The sequence below is a fragment of the Pteropus vampyrus genome, unplaced genomic scaffold (genome assembly GCF_000151845.1).
Source record: "Pteropus vampyrus isolate Shadow unplaced genomic scaffold, Pvam_2.0 Scaffold93, whole genome shotgun sequence".
Lineage (NCBI taxonomy): Eukaryota > Metazoa > Chordata > Mammalia > Chiroptera > Pteropodidae > Pteropus > Pteropus vampyrus.
Window position 1 is genome coordinate 4,013,783 of NW_011888874.1, and position 12,765 is coordinate 4,026,547.

The 12,765-nt window shown below is 40.2% G+C and overlaps 1 protein-coding gene across 4 annotated transcripts in view; it reads left to right on the plus strand.

The window, feature by feature from the left end:
• The window catches only part of DOCK10 (dedicator of cytokinesis 10), a 187,111-nt gene extending 174,953 nt beyond the window's left edge, over nt 1-12,158 (plus strand). For 2 of the 4 annotated variants that reach the window (XM_023532931.1, XM_023532930.1), the window contains 6 exons: nt 1,316-1,462; nt 3,625-3,835; nt 5,070-5,260; nt 7,171-7,271; nt 7,448-7,586; nt 11,402-12,158. In XM_023532931.1, the coding sequence (XP_023388699.1) occupies nt 1,316-1,462; nt 3,625-3,835; nt 5,070-5,260; nt 7,171-7,271; nt 7,448-7,586; nt 11,402-11,518 (906 nt within the window). In that variant the 3' untranslated portion in view covers nt 11,519-12,158. The remainder of the gene's footprint in view (nt 1-1,315; nt 1,463-3,624; nt 3,836-5,069; nt 5,261-7,170; nt 7,272-7,447; nt 7,587-11,401) is intronic. The other 2 variants (XM_023532929.1, XM_011364078.2) reach the window with 1 other exon arrangement.
• The last annotated feature ends 607 nt before the right edge of the window (nt 12,159-12,765 follow it).

Here is a 12,765-nt window from a genome sequence, read left to right on the forward strand (position 1 = left end):
AAAAAAAAAATCGAAGTCATTTGGGAGATACCCAAGAAAAGAGGCAATTAATTACCTGCTTGACAAGAACTGTGCTGGCCAAAGTGCCTTGTTCCTTGGCTTCTACAAACGTACAGTTACAGCCCGCTTATGATACAAAGTACACTGTTCATGATGGTACCAGAGTGAAAGTGCTTCACAGGTGTAAAGGTACCGATGCAGATGTGAATTTCATCATTATTCTTAGGTCACCTCACATTAGCCACGAAAAATCCAGCATGGCAACATTTGATCCATGCTTTTTACATACAGTAAGTATTATTTAAATAATCAAAGATAATATATTTTTTAAAAGTAAAGATCACTAAGATTCTTTGTGATCTCCAGTATCTTTACCTAGGCCTCCAAAGCATTTTCTTTGAGGTAAATTCTGTAGTCAGAAGAAAGCAGATGCCCTTAAGTTCTTCACTCTAGATAACCTAGTATTTTGAGGCTACATGTGTCCCACAGGAAAAATACTCTGTGTCTCTTCGAAGAGAAGGAATTAGAAAGACTTAGTTATCCACAGGTAGTGGACTCTTTCCTTCCCCTGTTTCAGATTAGACAAATAAATTAATAGAGGCTAAAATCAACTTGCTCCTGTGGCATAAAAGTGATGGCATAGTTACTTTATTGTTTTCAGTCCTGTAAGATCTAGCTTTGCAAGGGATGTAAAAGATCTACTAGTAAATTAAATAATGGATTTGCATTGAGCAAATTTGCATCAGGCCCCTGACGATAGTAATGTAAAGTTATTGAAAAAACAACAGTACTTGGGAGCATACCATGTGTAATTTCTGTGATAACCATACAAATGTTGTGGTTTTTCATCTCAGATGATGTAGGTTGCATATCAACCCATTTAGATCCCTTCACGTGTCCTACAGTGTTTCCTATGCTAGCTTCAAAGACTTTTAGAAGACCTTGTTAAAAATGATACAGCTCTTTGAAAAATGCCAAAAATTCTCCAGACTCTGTGTTCTACCCCAGGCTGCCACATGAGGGCATTCTTCCTCCAAAATTTATGCAAGCAGGTATTACCATTGATTTCTACAAATAGAGAAAATATGTATGAGATATCTCATGACGTTCTTTGGCCTGGCTAGGGAGTGTTTCCACTAGTAACTGATCCTAACATGATACTGTGTTTTCGTCACTTGATTTTTCTCTGATTTAGATTTTATAAGGTACTAATCAATGGCTTGGATGACAACCAAAACCTGGATTTTATTTTGCTTTGTGATAGGCAATTGGAGTTCTCTAATAAAATTGGTGGTTCTTTATGTGTCTTCCATAGGGGTTTTTTGAAGAAGAAGAAGGTAAAGAGTATATTTATAAAGAGCCTAAGCTGACAGGTCTCTCCGAGATTTCCCAAAGACTCCTCAAGCTGTATGCAGATAAATTCGGAGCAGACAATGTGAAGATAATCCAGGATTCCAACAAGGTAGAGGAAATCAACATTTACATAAAAGTGAAGAATTAATTTTAATTAAAAATTTTTTTTAACTATATTTATTAAAGTTTTTTATTTTTTATTTGCTACTTGACTATGAAAAGTAAACTGCCTATACTATTTGGGCTATTTTGCCTGTTTGTTTGTTTATTGGTTGATTGATTAATGATTTTTTTTTTTTGTCAAAAACATTATTATACCTGCTTATTTGAATAACCCTTAGGTAATCACTGAAACAACTCGCTAAATTCTGCATTTTTCCCATAGGTAATTTGCAAATATGCACTTGTATAACAACCAAAGAGTTAAAGTGATTGGGCCCAATGGTGGACTTGGAGGAAAAACAAAAAAGTATTTATTCTGTCATGGAGGTCTTCCTGGGTCTACCAGTTTTGAAATCTACTCCCTGTGATAGTGGCAGAGTTACATTGTATTAACCTACGAACATCTAACTAACCTTCTCATGCTCCAGAAAGCAGTCTTACATCCTCTGTAGATTACCCAGAATCCTCTAATATGCCTTTATTCCTTTAGCCAGCCTCTGTTCAGCACCTACTGCATGTCAGGCCCAGAAATAGGAGCTGGGGCTCAAAGACTCTTTTCCACCCAGAGCTCACAGCTCACTTGGGGCTAAGGAGAGAAGGATGAGTGCAAACAGCTAATTAAATAGAGTGCAATGAAGTACCACGGGAGATATGGTGCAAGTCATACAGGGAAAACTCAGGGCAGCAGCTCCAACCAGCTCATTCTTGGTTGGGCAGTGCTTCACAGAGGAGGTGATGTCTGAGCTGGAAATTGCAGGGTGAGAAGGTGTTTGTTGGAAGCAAAGGGCATTCTGACTGGCCCAGCACATGCAATGACAGGGAGGGATGGAAGGAGGTGGCGTGTTTAGAGAATGGCAGGTCTTTGAAACACAGGTTGGATAGAAGACTGTGGCAGAAGATGGGGCTGGAAAAACTGGTTTGCACCCAATTGCGTAGGCCTTTATTGGGCCACAGAAGAGGCCTTTTCTGACCTGTCTTCTTTTAAAGAAGCTGGTATTTGGAGGAGTCTGTCCCATGAGATCACTGAGTCTGGGTAGAAGTTGTTACAAACGTGTTCATCATTCCCATCCTAGGATTGAAAGATGCAATCTCCTTCCCCATAAACATGGACAGAGCTACAACCATTGTCACAGCGACATTCCTGAGTAGAAAGTATAGAGTTCCGAGAAGAATGAGAAAAATGCCCAATTTGGTGTCAGAACAGTGAGAGTCTTCATCACGCCCTGCCACCGCTCATCAGCTGGTGACTCATCTTGGAGAAATTGGGTGCCCACTCTGATCCTCCATTTTTTATCTGCTAAAATGGTTACAATTATACTCATCTTACAATGTGAATTAGTAGTAGTGCAAATAAGTTCATGAGCTTCCACAAATCTCTGGAATTGATTAAGCAGTGGATGAGTAAACGGATAGAAAAAAATTGGAATAAGTTTGAAATTTTTCCAAGGAATGATTAGAAAAGAAGCTGAGAATCATGTCTTCCGAACTTGAAGGAAAACAAGAGCAATTCTCTGGCATTTTTTTGTTGTCGTTGAGACCTCCGCCCCATCTTTCTTGTTATTTGTCAAGTCTGTTCACCAAAGCAAAGTTGGTAAATAAATTATATACAATAATTTATTTCAGATAATAAAAAGAATTAGAGAAATGGAAAATAAAAACATTTGCAATCATGTGATAAGTTAATGAGTTAATCTGCTAACCAGACCGGGAACTTCCTTCCATATTACAAGCCTGGAGTTGATGGCCTCAAGCTAGGTTCCTGGCTGAAAAGTGGAGGAACAAAGAGATATAGTTCCACTCTAAAGAAACTCATATTCCAGACAAAAGTGTGGACATGCATTACAGAGGAAAAAGAAAATAAAGGATTAAATAATAATATGCCTCAGCTACTTAAGTAGCTGGCTTCAGTCCCGCCTCTACCTCCATCTGGCTCCTTGACCACAGTCCAGCTACTCTTTCTGTGGTCCCACCCAGCTCCAAATGACATGATTGCCCGTTTTCTGCAAGGGGAGAGGGACAGCCCCCTCAGGAGGCCACTGGGAAAGTACAGAGCTGCTGCCTATCTTTCAGGAGCCCCGCAGGGCTCACCTCTCCCTCTTGTTCACACAGGTAAACCCGAAGGACTTGGACCCCAAATATGCCTACATCCAGGTGACCTACGTCACTCCATTCTTTGAGGAAAAGGAAATAGAGGACCGGAAGACGGATTTCGAAATGCACCACAACATCAAGCGCTTTGTCTTTGAGACGCCCTTCACGCTGTCGGGCAAGAAGCATGGTGGCGTGGAGGAGCAGTGCAAGCGACGGACGGTGCTGACCAGTAGGTGCAGCGGGGCGCAGGCTCTGGTTCCCGCTCAGGTCTCTCTTTGGGGGCTCAATTAGTGAAAATCAAGACATTTTGACCTCGCAGACCAGTTCCCAAAATGCGCTAACTTGGAAATGTTTGCCAGGACGAGCAGATTTCCCCTTCTTTATCCTCTGTAAGAGGAAGACCCTTGAGAAGTCAACCGAACAACAAGTTGTCAGTAGAGTCACTTTATACACCTCTTCCCATTAAATCCACCAGTCGCGGGGGTCATGGTGTCTGTCCTGGGAAAGGCACTCTCGGCTCACCTCTCCTCTCTCCCTGCATCGACCCTCCCTTACATCAGCTTTAGCAACTCTCAGAATTGATCCTAAACCACTCTCGAACTCATCCGGGTTCCTCGTCTGTAAAACAAACACAGATCTCCAGCTTTCTCTCTAGTACTATCTAGATCTATTCTGTGAGTTCGTTGTCCTCTCGTTTATTCAGCATGCAATGGATGCTAACTAGGTGCCAAGCACTGTTCTGGCGATTCAAATAAATAAAACCCGATTCTGGCCTTGAGGTTCTCATAGCCTATTAGGAAAAATAGTCAAGTAAAGCAAGAATCTCAGGTGAGCACAGTAGGAGAAATGAAGTGGGGGCACAGGAGAGGGGGCTTCTAAGGGCAGAGAGAGTGGGGGAAAGAGGAACAAAGGCATCTGGATGAATGAGATCGAAGCTGTGCAAGGGATGAAGTTTCCTGGATTATGCAATAGGTAGAAAAATATCATCCAAACTAGGAAAAACATTCACCTTCAGTAAACTTCCTAAAGCTTTTGTAAAAAAATAAATACATAAAATTTTTCAAAAGCTAAAACAAAGCTATTATAATATATGCTATTCAACATATGTTTAAGACTTCTTTACTGTGGTGCAGTGTAGATTTTATTTGAATCACAAGTTGTGATGGAAGCTATCATCTTCTCAGTGTTCAGAGTCCAAACAAAGGTCCTGATCCAGCCCTGAGAATGAGGACATGGCTAGTCGAAGCGTGGAGGAGCGTGCCAGGCAAAAGAAGCAGGGACAAAAGTTAAGTGGTGTGAGAACACATGGCACATGGGACAAAAAAATCACTCACAGACACAAAAACACGCAGGGTGGAGGGTGCCGTGTGTGCAAGGAGATACAGGATCGCGTCTTCAGGGGGACTCCTGAGTCTTCACTCGCCTTCTCACCCTTTCGATTTTCTGGTCCTGCTCTTGTGCAGCAAGTCACCTGTTCCCCTACGTGAAGAAGAGAATACAGGTCATAAGCCAGTCGAGCACAGAACTGAATCCTATTGAGGTGGCGATTGATGAGATGTCCAAGAAAGTTTCTGAGCTTAATCAGCTCTGCACGATGGAGGAAGTGGACATGATCAGACTGCAGCTCAAACTCCAAGGAAGTGTCAGCGTGAAGGTAAGCAGTGCCCAGAGCCGAGACACACGTGGCCGGTGGAATCTGGTAGAACGTGCCCTTGAAATTTTTTTGCAAATGGTCTAAGAGACATTTTTCTTCTGTTTGCGATAGCATCTAACACTTTTATCTGAGTCTCTAAGATTTAGTTTCATTGTAAATGCGCATAGATGGTGCCAAACACCCGGAGATAAGCCTTTCTCAAGTTTAGCTGAAATAAAATTTCTTCTTCTTCAACCCTCCTTTCCATCTTGTCTGGATAAACTATGTCCTGTATTCTAAATTCTAACAAGTGAATTAACTATAAATGAATAAACATGGCTTGCTTGTAAATATCTGTCACTAAGAGCCTTACATAATTGTTCAAAAACAAGTTTTCTTGAAAAATGTTTATTAGTTTATAAAATGTGCACCTATATTTATCTATCGAGGTCCTGATAGGAAACAGATGGGCTTCTCATAGTAGGTAATTAAAGAAAATACAAAATAAATAAATAAATAAATAAATAAATAAATAAATAAACAAACAAACTATTTGCAAAAGTATGAGCAGTGTTTAGGAAAACCCACAGAGGTGAGCCCATGTGGCTGTGAAGACTGAGGGGCCATTACCCTTCCTCAGCCTGAAGACTTGGGGGAAAGAAGAATCATTGGGAGCAGAGAGAGAGCTGGGAGAGCCAGCTGAAGACAGGCAGACAGACGTGGCCTCTGCTAGGGGACTACAGGGAGGAAGCCGTGGGGCTGAGCACCCTGTCGGGGCTGAGACTAGCATGTGGCGAGTGAGGCACTCACCTCGGGCACAAAATTTAAGGGGGCATCCAAAAAACTCGGTAATCAAGATAAAATAATATGGTAATGCAATATTTTTAAAAATCAAAAGTAAAACCGAAAATCTATAATGAACAAAATGTTAAAATTTAAAATAAAGGCAGGCCAGAAACAGTATCACACAGCTCTACATTAGAGCTTAAGACAAAAGGAAAATTCAGAAATGCTGATCCTGATACAGACCTGGATCTCATCTTACCTGTCTGTGGACCCCATGGCTGATTCAGTAATAATAATAAAATTCTAAAATTCAGAAGGCAAAAGAACCATTGTTATACTCCAAACGGGACAGCACATAGCTAAGCAGAGGAAAGCGGAGACTGATCTGGAGAAGCAAAAGAAAACATGAGTACTGTTTACTCGTTCCACCGCCCCGGCCCCGCCTGGTAATCATAGACATCTGAAGGCGGCTCAGATACACGACTAGCTTCCTTCTGTCGACTTACTGCTCCCAAGCCCCACGGTCACATTAAAAGATTATGAGCACTAAGGAATACAACTCCTTCACTGGTGTGAGCGTAGTCACGTGCGGGAGCGTGAACAGGACCTGGCATTGTGCATTCATTCGGCAAATCCGATAAATGCCTCCTTGTGCCAGAATCTAAACCAGACCATCAAGTGGATACAGGAAACCAGTAACCCCGGGGTGGGCGCATGTCATTACCACTGTGACGTGTCTTTTATTATAGTTATGTGTTTATTCCAATGTTAATAAAAAAAAATTAGCACATCAAACATTCCATTTCACAGACGTTAAATTAAACTTATTTAAGTAAATAAAAGGGAGTCTAGTTTTCAAAGATATTAAGAAAATGATAGTTCAAGCAGTATTTGGCTATGGCAGGAATGTGAAATTGTGGGCAAGGAACTGAAATTCAGGAAGGATGGCAGTGGAGCTCAGGAGCATCCTGTAGTGGCTTATGGACTATTTGGGGGACAGATAACAAATGAGTAGACTACAGGGCGATGTGAGAGAATCGGGGTGCCACACCACTGCTGCACAAGTGGCCGCTCCTTCCGGCTATGGAGAAGCTGCTCGTGGAGTCAGTGGGACCATCCTCAGCCAAGTCTCTTTTCCCCGACAGGTTAATGCTGGACCAATGGCCTATGCGCGAGCTTTTCTTGAAGAAACCAACGCAAAGAAATACCCTGACAACCAAGTAAAGCTTTTGAAGGAAATCTTCAGGTAAGCGTCTCTTAGTGGGAACGTTCTTCCTTGAGCTCTTTGAGACAGGGAGTCGTGAGCCCCCCAGAAAACTGCCTGGCCAGCCCCTTTCTGGGTGGGATAGTGCGTCAGCAGCCTGACTTTGAGTTGCCACTTTCTGTGGCTGCTTGTTAAGTTGCTTATTGCTGTCACCGAAGGCAATTTGCAGATGCGTGTGGGCAGGCCCTGGACGTGAATGAGCGCCTCATCAAGGAGGACCAGCTGGAGTACCAGGAAGAACTGAGGTCTCATTATAAGGACATGCTCGGCGAACTCTCTGCAATTATGAATGAGCAGGTGAGGCTTTCCTTGGAGTGGCCCGAGCTGTCCACTCATAGAATGTGCCCATTGTATATCCCCAGTGCCAGAAGGACCGGAAAGAGCCTTTTTCCTGGCTGCTGAAATCCCTCTACCTTACACGAATGCCATGGTGCTGAGTTCTCTCCCCCACGCACTGCACCTCCTGCCTCGAGCTCAGGTTGGAGCAAGTGCTGGAGAAAAGGAAGAAGAGAACGCAGATGCTTTCCATGGTTTTCAGAGAAGTTTATCCAAACTATATGAGCTATTCATTTTCTAGATTAGACGAGCCCTATTAGACACCAAGGAACATAAGGTGGAATTCCCACTAGGGTTTGCTACCGCTCCGGTCGCCCTGACTTAGGACCTCCCGACCCCGAGGCTCTGATGTGGAGACCCACTAGGGGTGTCAGAATAGGGTCATGGCCTTTTAAGGTCAAGAATGCCTCTACAGAGGCTGGGCCTCCTACAGATGTGCACAGTTGTGACAAAACTCAGCCCCCTATGCCACAAGCAAGTCGTCTGTGATTTCTGGCATGTTCTATAAGGCTATGCACAAAATATGAACATTCGGTAATCACAGTGCTTTTTGAAGTGCTGAGAATCAAGCGGTCAAAAGCCACTTTGGCTTCCCAGCATCCGTCAGCCCTCACACTCTACCTGGCATCTCATCACCCATGGTCCCCTATAGGAGTTAGATGTGTTCTTTACAGAATAATTGACAGGGAGGACTTGAACTAATCTCTCAATAGTGCCTCATGCACAGTAGCCACTCATTAAGTATTATTAGTTCCCCTTTCTTCCCTAAAATGGCCCATATCAACACTATTCACAAAATATGAAATTTGTCATATGAATCTTTTATTCTAATTGCATTTCCCATGTCTGTGTCTTTGTTCTTCTTTTCCATCTCCTGCTACCCACATTTTAAACCATCCATAGAAGGTAGAGAAAGAAATGGTTAATTGATTTATGTTAAAGAGAATTAACCTGCCTGGGTAGTACACCTAGTGGAGGGAGTATTGGTTTAGGATTATTAAGAAGCTGATGGAAATTAAATACTCAATGGAGATGCATTGATAGCTTGAGGAAGTCAGAAATCTGAAAGTGACACAAAAAAGAACAAATGATGGATCTAAAAGTTAAGAAAGGAGGTAAAGAAATGTTTGTTTCCAGCTGTAAATTGTGTCTGAACTTGAAACTTTAGGCAAAAATGCTTTTCTCTTTTTTTCCTGGCAGCTCTGTTGCAGTCCGTGTTTATACAGCTTCTGTTCCTCTGTATCTAGTATTTCCCTCAGTACTGTAAGCAAAAGTGGTATGTTTTTCTTTCCTTATACATACTCTGTCCTTTGTGGTCTTCTGGTCTACCTATCTCTTCCTGGCTGTTCGTTTTCCCTGGACACCTCCATAGTGGCTAGCATTCTCTTTGTTTTTATTTAATTAGAACAACTTTTTTTTTTTTTCCATTTCAGGGTAGGTCAATATATTTAAAAATAAAATAAAATAAAAAGTCTACCGATTAAAGTGAAAGTTAACAACTTAGCTTTCAAAAAGAAAATTCATACTCTCCCAACTTCAAAGATATGTTTGAGTTCATTTGTATCCAAACCAAAGATCTACTATACTCCAAAGTGCTAAAACGAAAAGACAAAAGCAAGGACCAGGTGATTAAGGGGGGAGAAAAATAACTTCCAGAAAATCTCTGCTAAGAGAAGCAAAATTTAACTCCATGCTTCCTGCAAACTGATGCAAAGAAAAGAAGACGATGGATTGAATAGGTCTTGTTATCCAGTAAAAGAATAAATCTGTTGATGGGGAAAATAAATTTTCTTCCGGTCCTGAGCTTCTATGGGGATGTGTCCACAGGTTTTTATATATGGGACAATGACCACAAAATACATGATGTCATCAAAAAAAAGTATCCCTTAAAAATGACTTACTCTATTATATGGCCATTTCACCTTTCCACCTTAGATTAAAATGAGGATAAAAGATTAACTTCTCACTCTGCAAAGAAGATTGTAGAGGAAGAAATATTTAATTGATAATTATCAATCATAAGTATAAATTGTCCACAGCAAAACCATAAATTGTTTACAGCAAAATAAGCTCTTTTCATGACAACCATTGAGAAGTGCTTCAAGTTGGTTGAAATGAACAATTTCCTGAAATCAGGAATAGCTAGCAAAGGATGGGGGTCTGTAAAGTTCATAGTATTCAAAAAATGATATTTATTTCACTTCCTGTTTATAACCAAAATAATTTTTGTGTGCTGCTTTTCACAAATTTTTTTAATGAAAAGGCATCTGAACATAATTTTTGGATTTGAACTCTAGTAGAGAGAAGGGTAGTCATATCTTAGCATAATCCTGTAATCCATGAATGAACTGTAATCTGTAATTCATGAATATTTTCACATACCTATATATTATTCATGCACATATTCTGGAAACAGGTGCATATGTCATTACAGTGATAAGATAAATTCTACTGTTGAACTTGTAAAAATAGAAACATAGTTGGAATGGATACATAGACATAGAAATACAAAAATAGAAATGGAATTAATTATGTATTTCACTCCACGAGTGTCCAGGAAAGTCTTAGCTCAAAGGGCATTATGAAGCCACGTATTTGGTGAAAGAATCTGCAGGATAAGGAAAGAGATGGAACAGGATAAAGTGGATGCCAGTGAGCAAAATGCTGGTGTTGAGATGAAGTAGTTTGAATTGTTAAAGTGACAGGTAGGCAATAACTGCCTTTGTAGGTAGCCAGAATGCCACACGATTTTACAAATGGCCAAAAATTAAAAGCCTCCTTTGACTGCAGCCAAATAATACATATAAATATCTGGATGAATACATATAAATAAATATAAGATGCTCCTTTGACGTTTGTTTCAACACTTACAAGGATGACAGCATAGTGAAGTCGACAGTGGTAATGGCATCAAATATACAATATGGAGAAAGGAACAGTTCTACTCTGTTATGGTTGGTCCCAAGCAGAAGAGATGCGAAGGCATATTGCTCTTAGTTTCACTTTGGGCATGTTATTTGACAAATTATTTAAGCAGAACTTGCAACATTGACCATAAGGAGAATGAATTGGAGTATAGGATACTTAGATGCTGAGTGTTCAGCAGCGGCAGAAGTAGCAATTCTATCTTGGAAGTAGGGTGGAACTAAAGCAGGATAATGCTTGTGGAGTTAGTGGGGAAATCTCTATAATTAGAAATGTAAATACTTATTAAGTCTTTTCTGTACAGAGATACATCGTAGAGGTGCCTTGGGTTTTTGTTATTATTATTTGGTTTACAAATCATTATTTGAACAGATCTGACAAGAAAGTATGAGTTAGGCTTATTAACATTACATTCAAAGGTAAAATCAGGTCAAGGTATATTTTTTCTCGTATTCCCAATAATGCAAACATTTAAATGAGGTTTCAGATGTCTCTCTCTTTTGATGGATGTCGACAATATAAATTATAAACTCAGAATAAAATAAAATTCCGGATTTACTCAGATACATTCATGAGGTTTGCTCAAACATTTGTAGATTTGTATCTGAGAGTTGAAAAGGATTGCGATGCTACTTTAAATCTTGCCAAAATGGTTATGACGTGGCCTTGAAAAAAAAAGTCTTCAGAGCTACTTGGATAAGTGCATTGTCAAAATCTGCAGATTTCCTATGAGGAATAAAAATAAATAAATAAATAACTTATCTGGGCTTTAATTTCGTGTTTGGAAATATTAACATGAACTTCTCTGTTACTGTGTTCTTTTGTTGTGTTGCATTCTGCCCTGTCTTAAGATTACGTACAGGGACGACCTGGCAAAGCGCGGATTGGAACGAACCTTCACTCGAGTAACTAGCAAGGCAACTGCAGCTCCGCCCACGGTGTCCATCTCACCTTGCGTGGAGATTTGAGGGAAGGTCTGCAGCATCAGACACGCCTCTCAGAGGACTTTCCAAATTCGTAGCTAATCTCGGGGAAGAGAAAGACAGATTTAATTTATTTAATTTTTATGGTGTTAATATATATATTTTTTTGTACCTCGCTAGCTTGAGAATTTTGCCAGTCTCTGGATTTGCACATTTCTTATGAATTTTTTTTTTCCTTTGAGCAGAGTTGAACAAGCCAAGCTGAATATTTGCCATGAAATTCCAATGAATGTGCAGCTCAAAAGCAAACCCTGTTTGCTGTCAGTTACAATATGTTCAATACCAAGTCCTAGTACACATATTTTAAAGGTCAAAGTGAGTGTTTTTGTAACATTTAAGCATATTTCAAATGTAAATAGGAGATTGTAAAATATATGGTTTTTACCAAATCGAAAAGAACATTTTTAGTTGATACTTATGACAGTGCTAAAATTATATGAATAACATTTCAGATACCATTATATTAAAATATTTGTGTATGTGTACAAAAGTGTTGATAAATACTAATCTTTAAAGTTTGTGGATTTCCTTTATTTGTAATATATGTGCTCTTTAAAGCAATGGGCTGTGAAATTATGGAAGTATTTTGTTGTTAATAGGAATAAAGAAAAACAGTTACTTTGCATTTGGTTCCCTCTTGAAGAGCTGTTACTCAAAGTAGTTTGTTTGTTGGGCTGGACGTGTGCTGAATGCAATCCTATACCCTCTGCTTATGATCCCTTATTAAGAAGTCAAGGAAGGAATCAAACTTCGGCTGGGCAGTTTCTCCAAAAAGATCTGCTAGACAGGCCTAAGGTTTCCAAACCTAGGAAATTCATAGACTGATTTGGAGAAGATACAGTGAATCGGAACCTCAAGGGTTACAGTAATTATTAAAACTATTCACAAATATTCCATCTCTACCATCTATGAACTTGTGGTAGGATCGTACTTTCCTGCCTTTTTTGAAGTCAGACTTGATCGTGCAACTTGCATCAGCCTTGAAATGTGAGCAGAAGTGACATGTGTCCTTTTCAGGAAAATACTTAAAAGCTAAAAGTGGTTCCGCTCAATTTCTTCCCCTAATCTAGTCATCTTTGAAGCACACAGAGATGGAGTCCCCAGGTGATCAGTGAACAGATACACACACACACACACACACACACACACACACACACGCCACTCCCTGCTAACTTTGTTGGACATAGAGCCTGAGTGAGGACTGCATTTTGTTGTGTTAAGGTGCTCGAGAT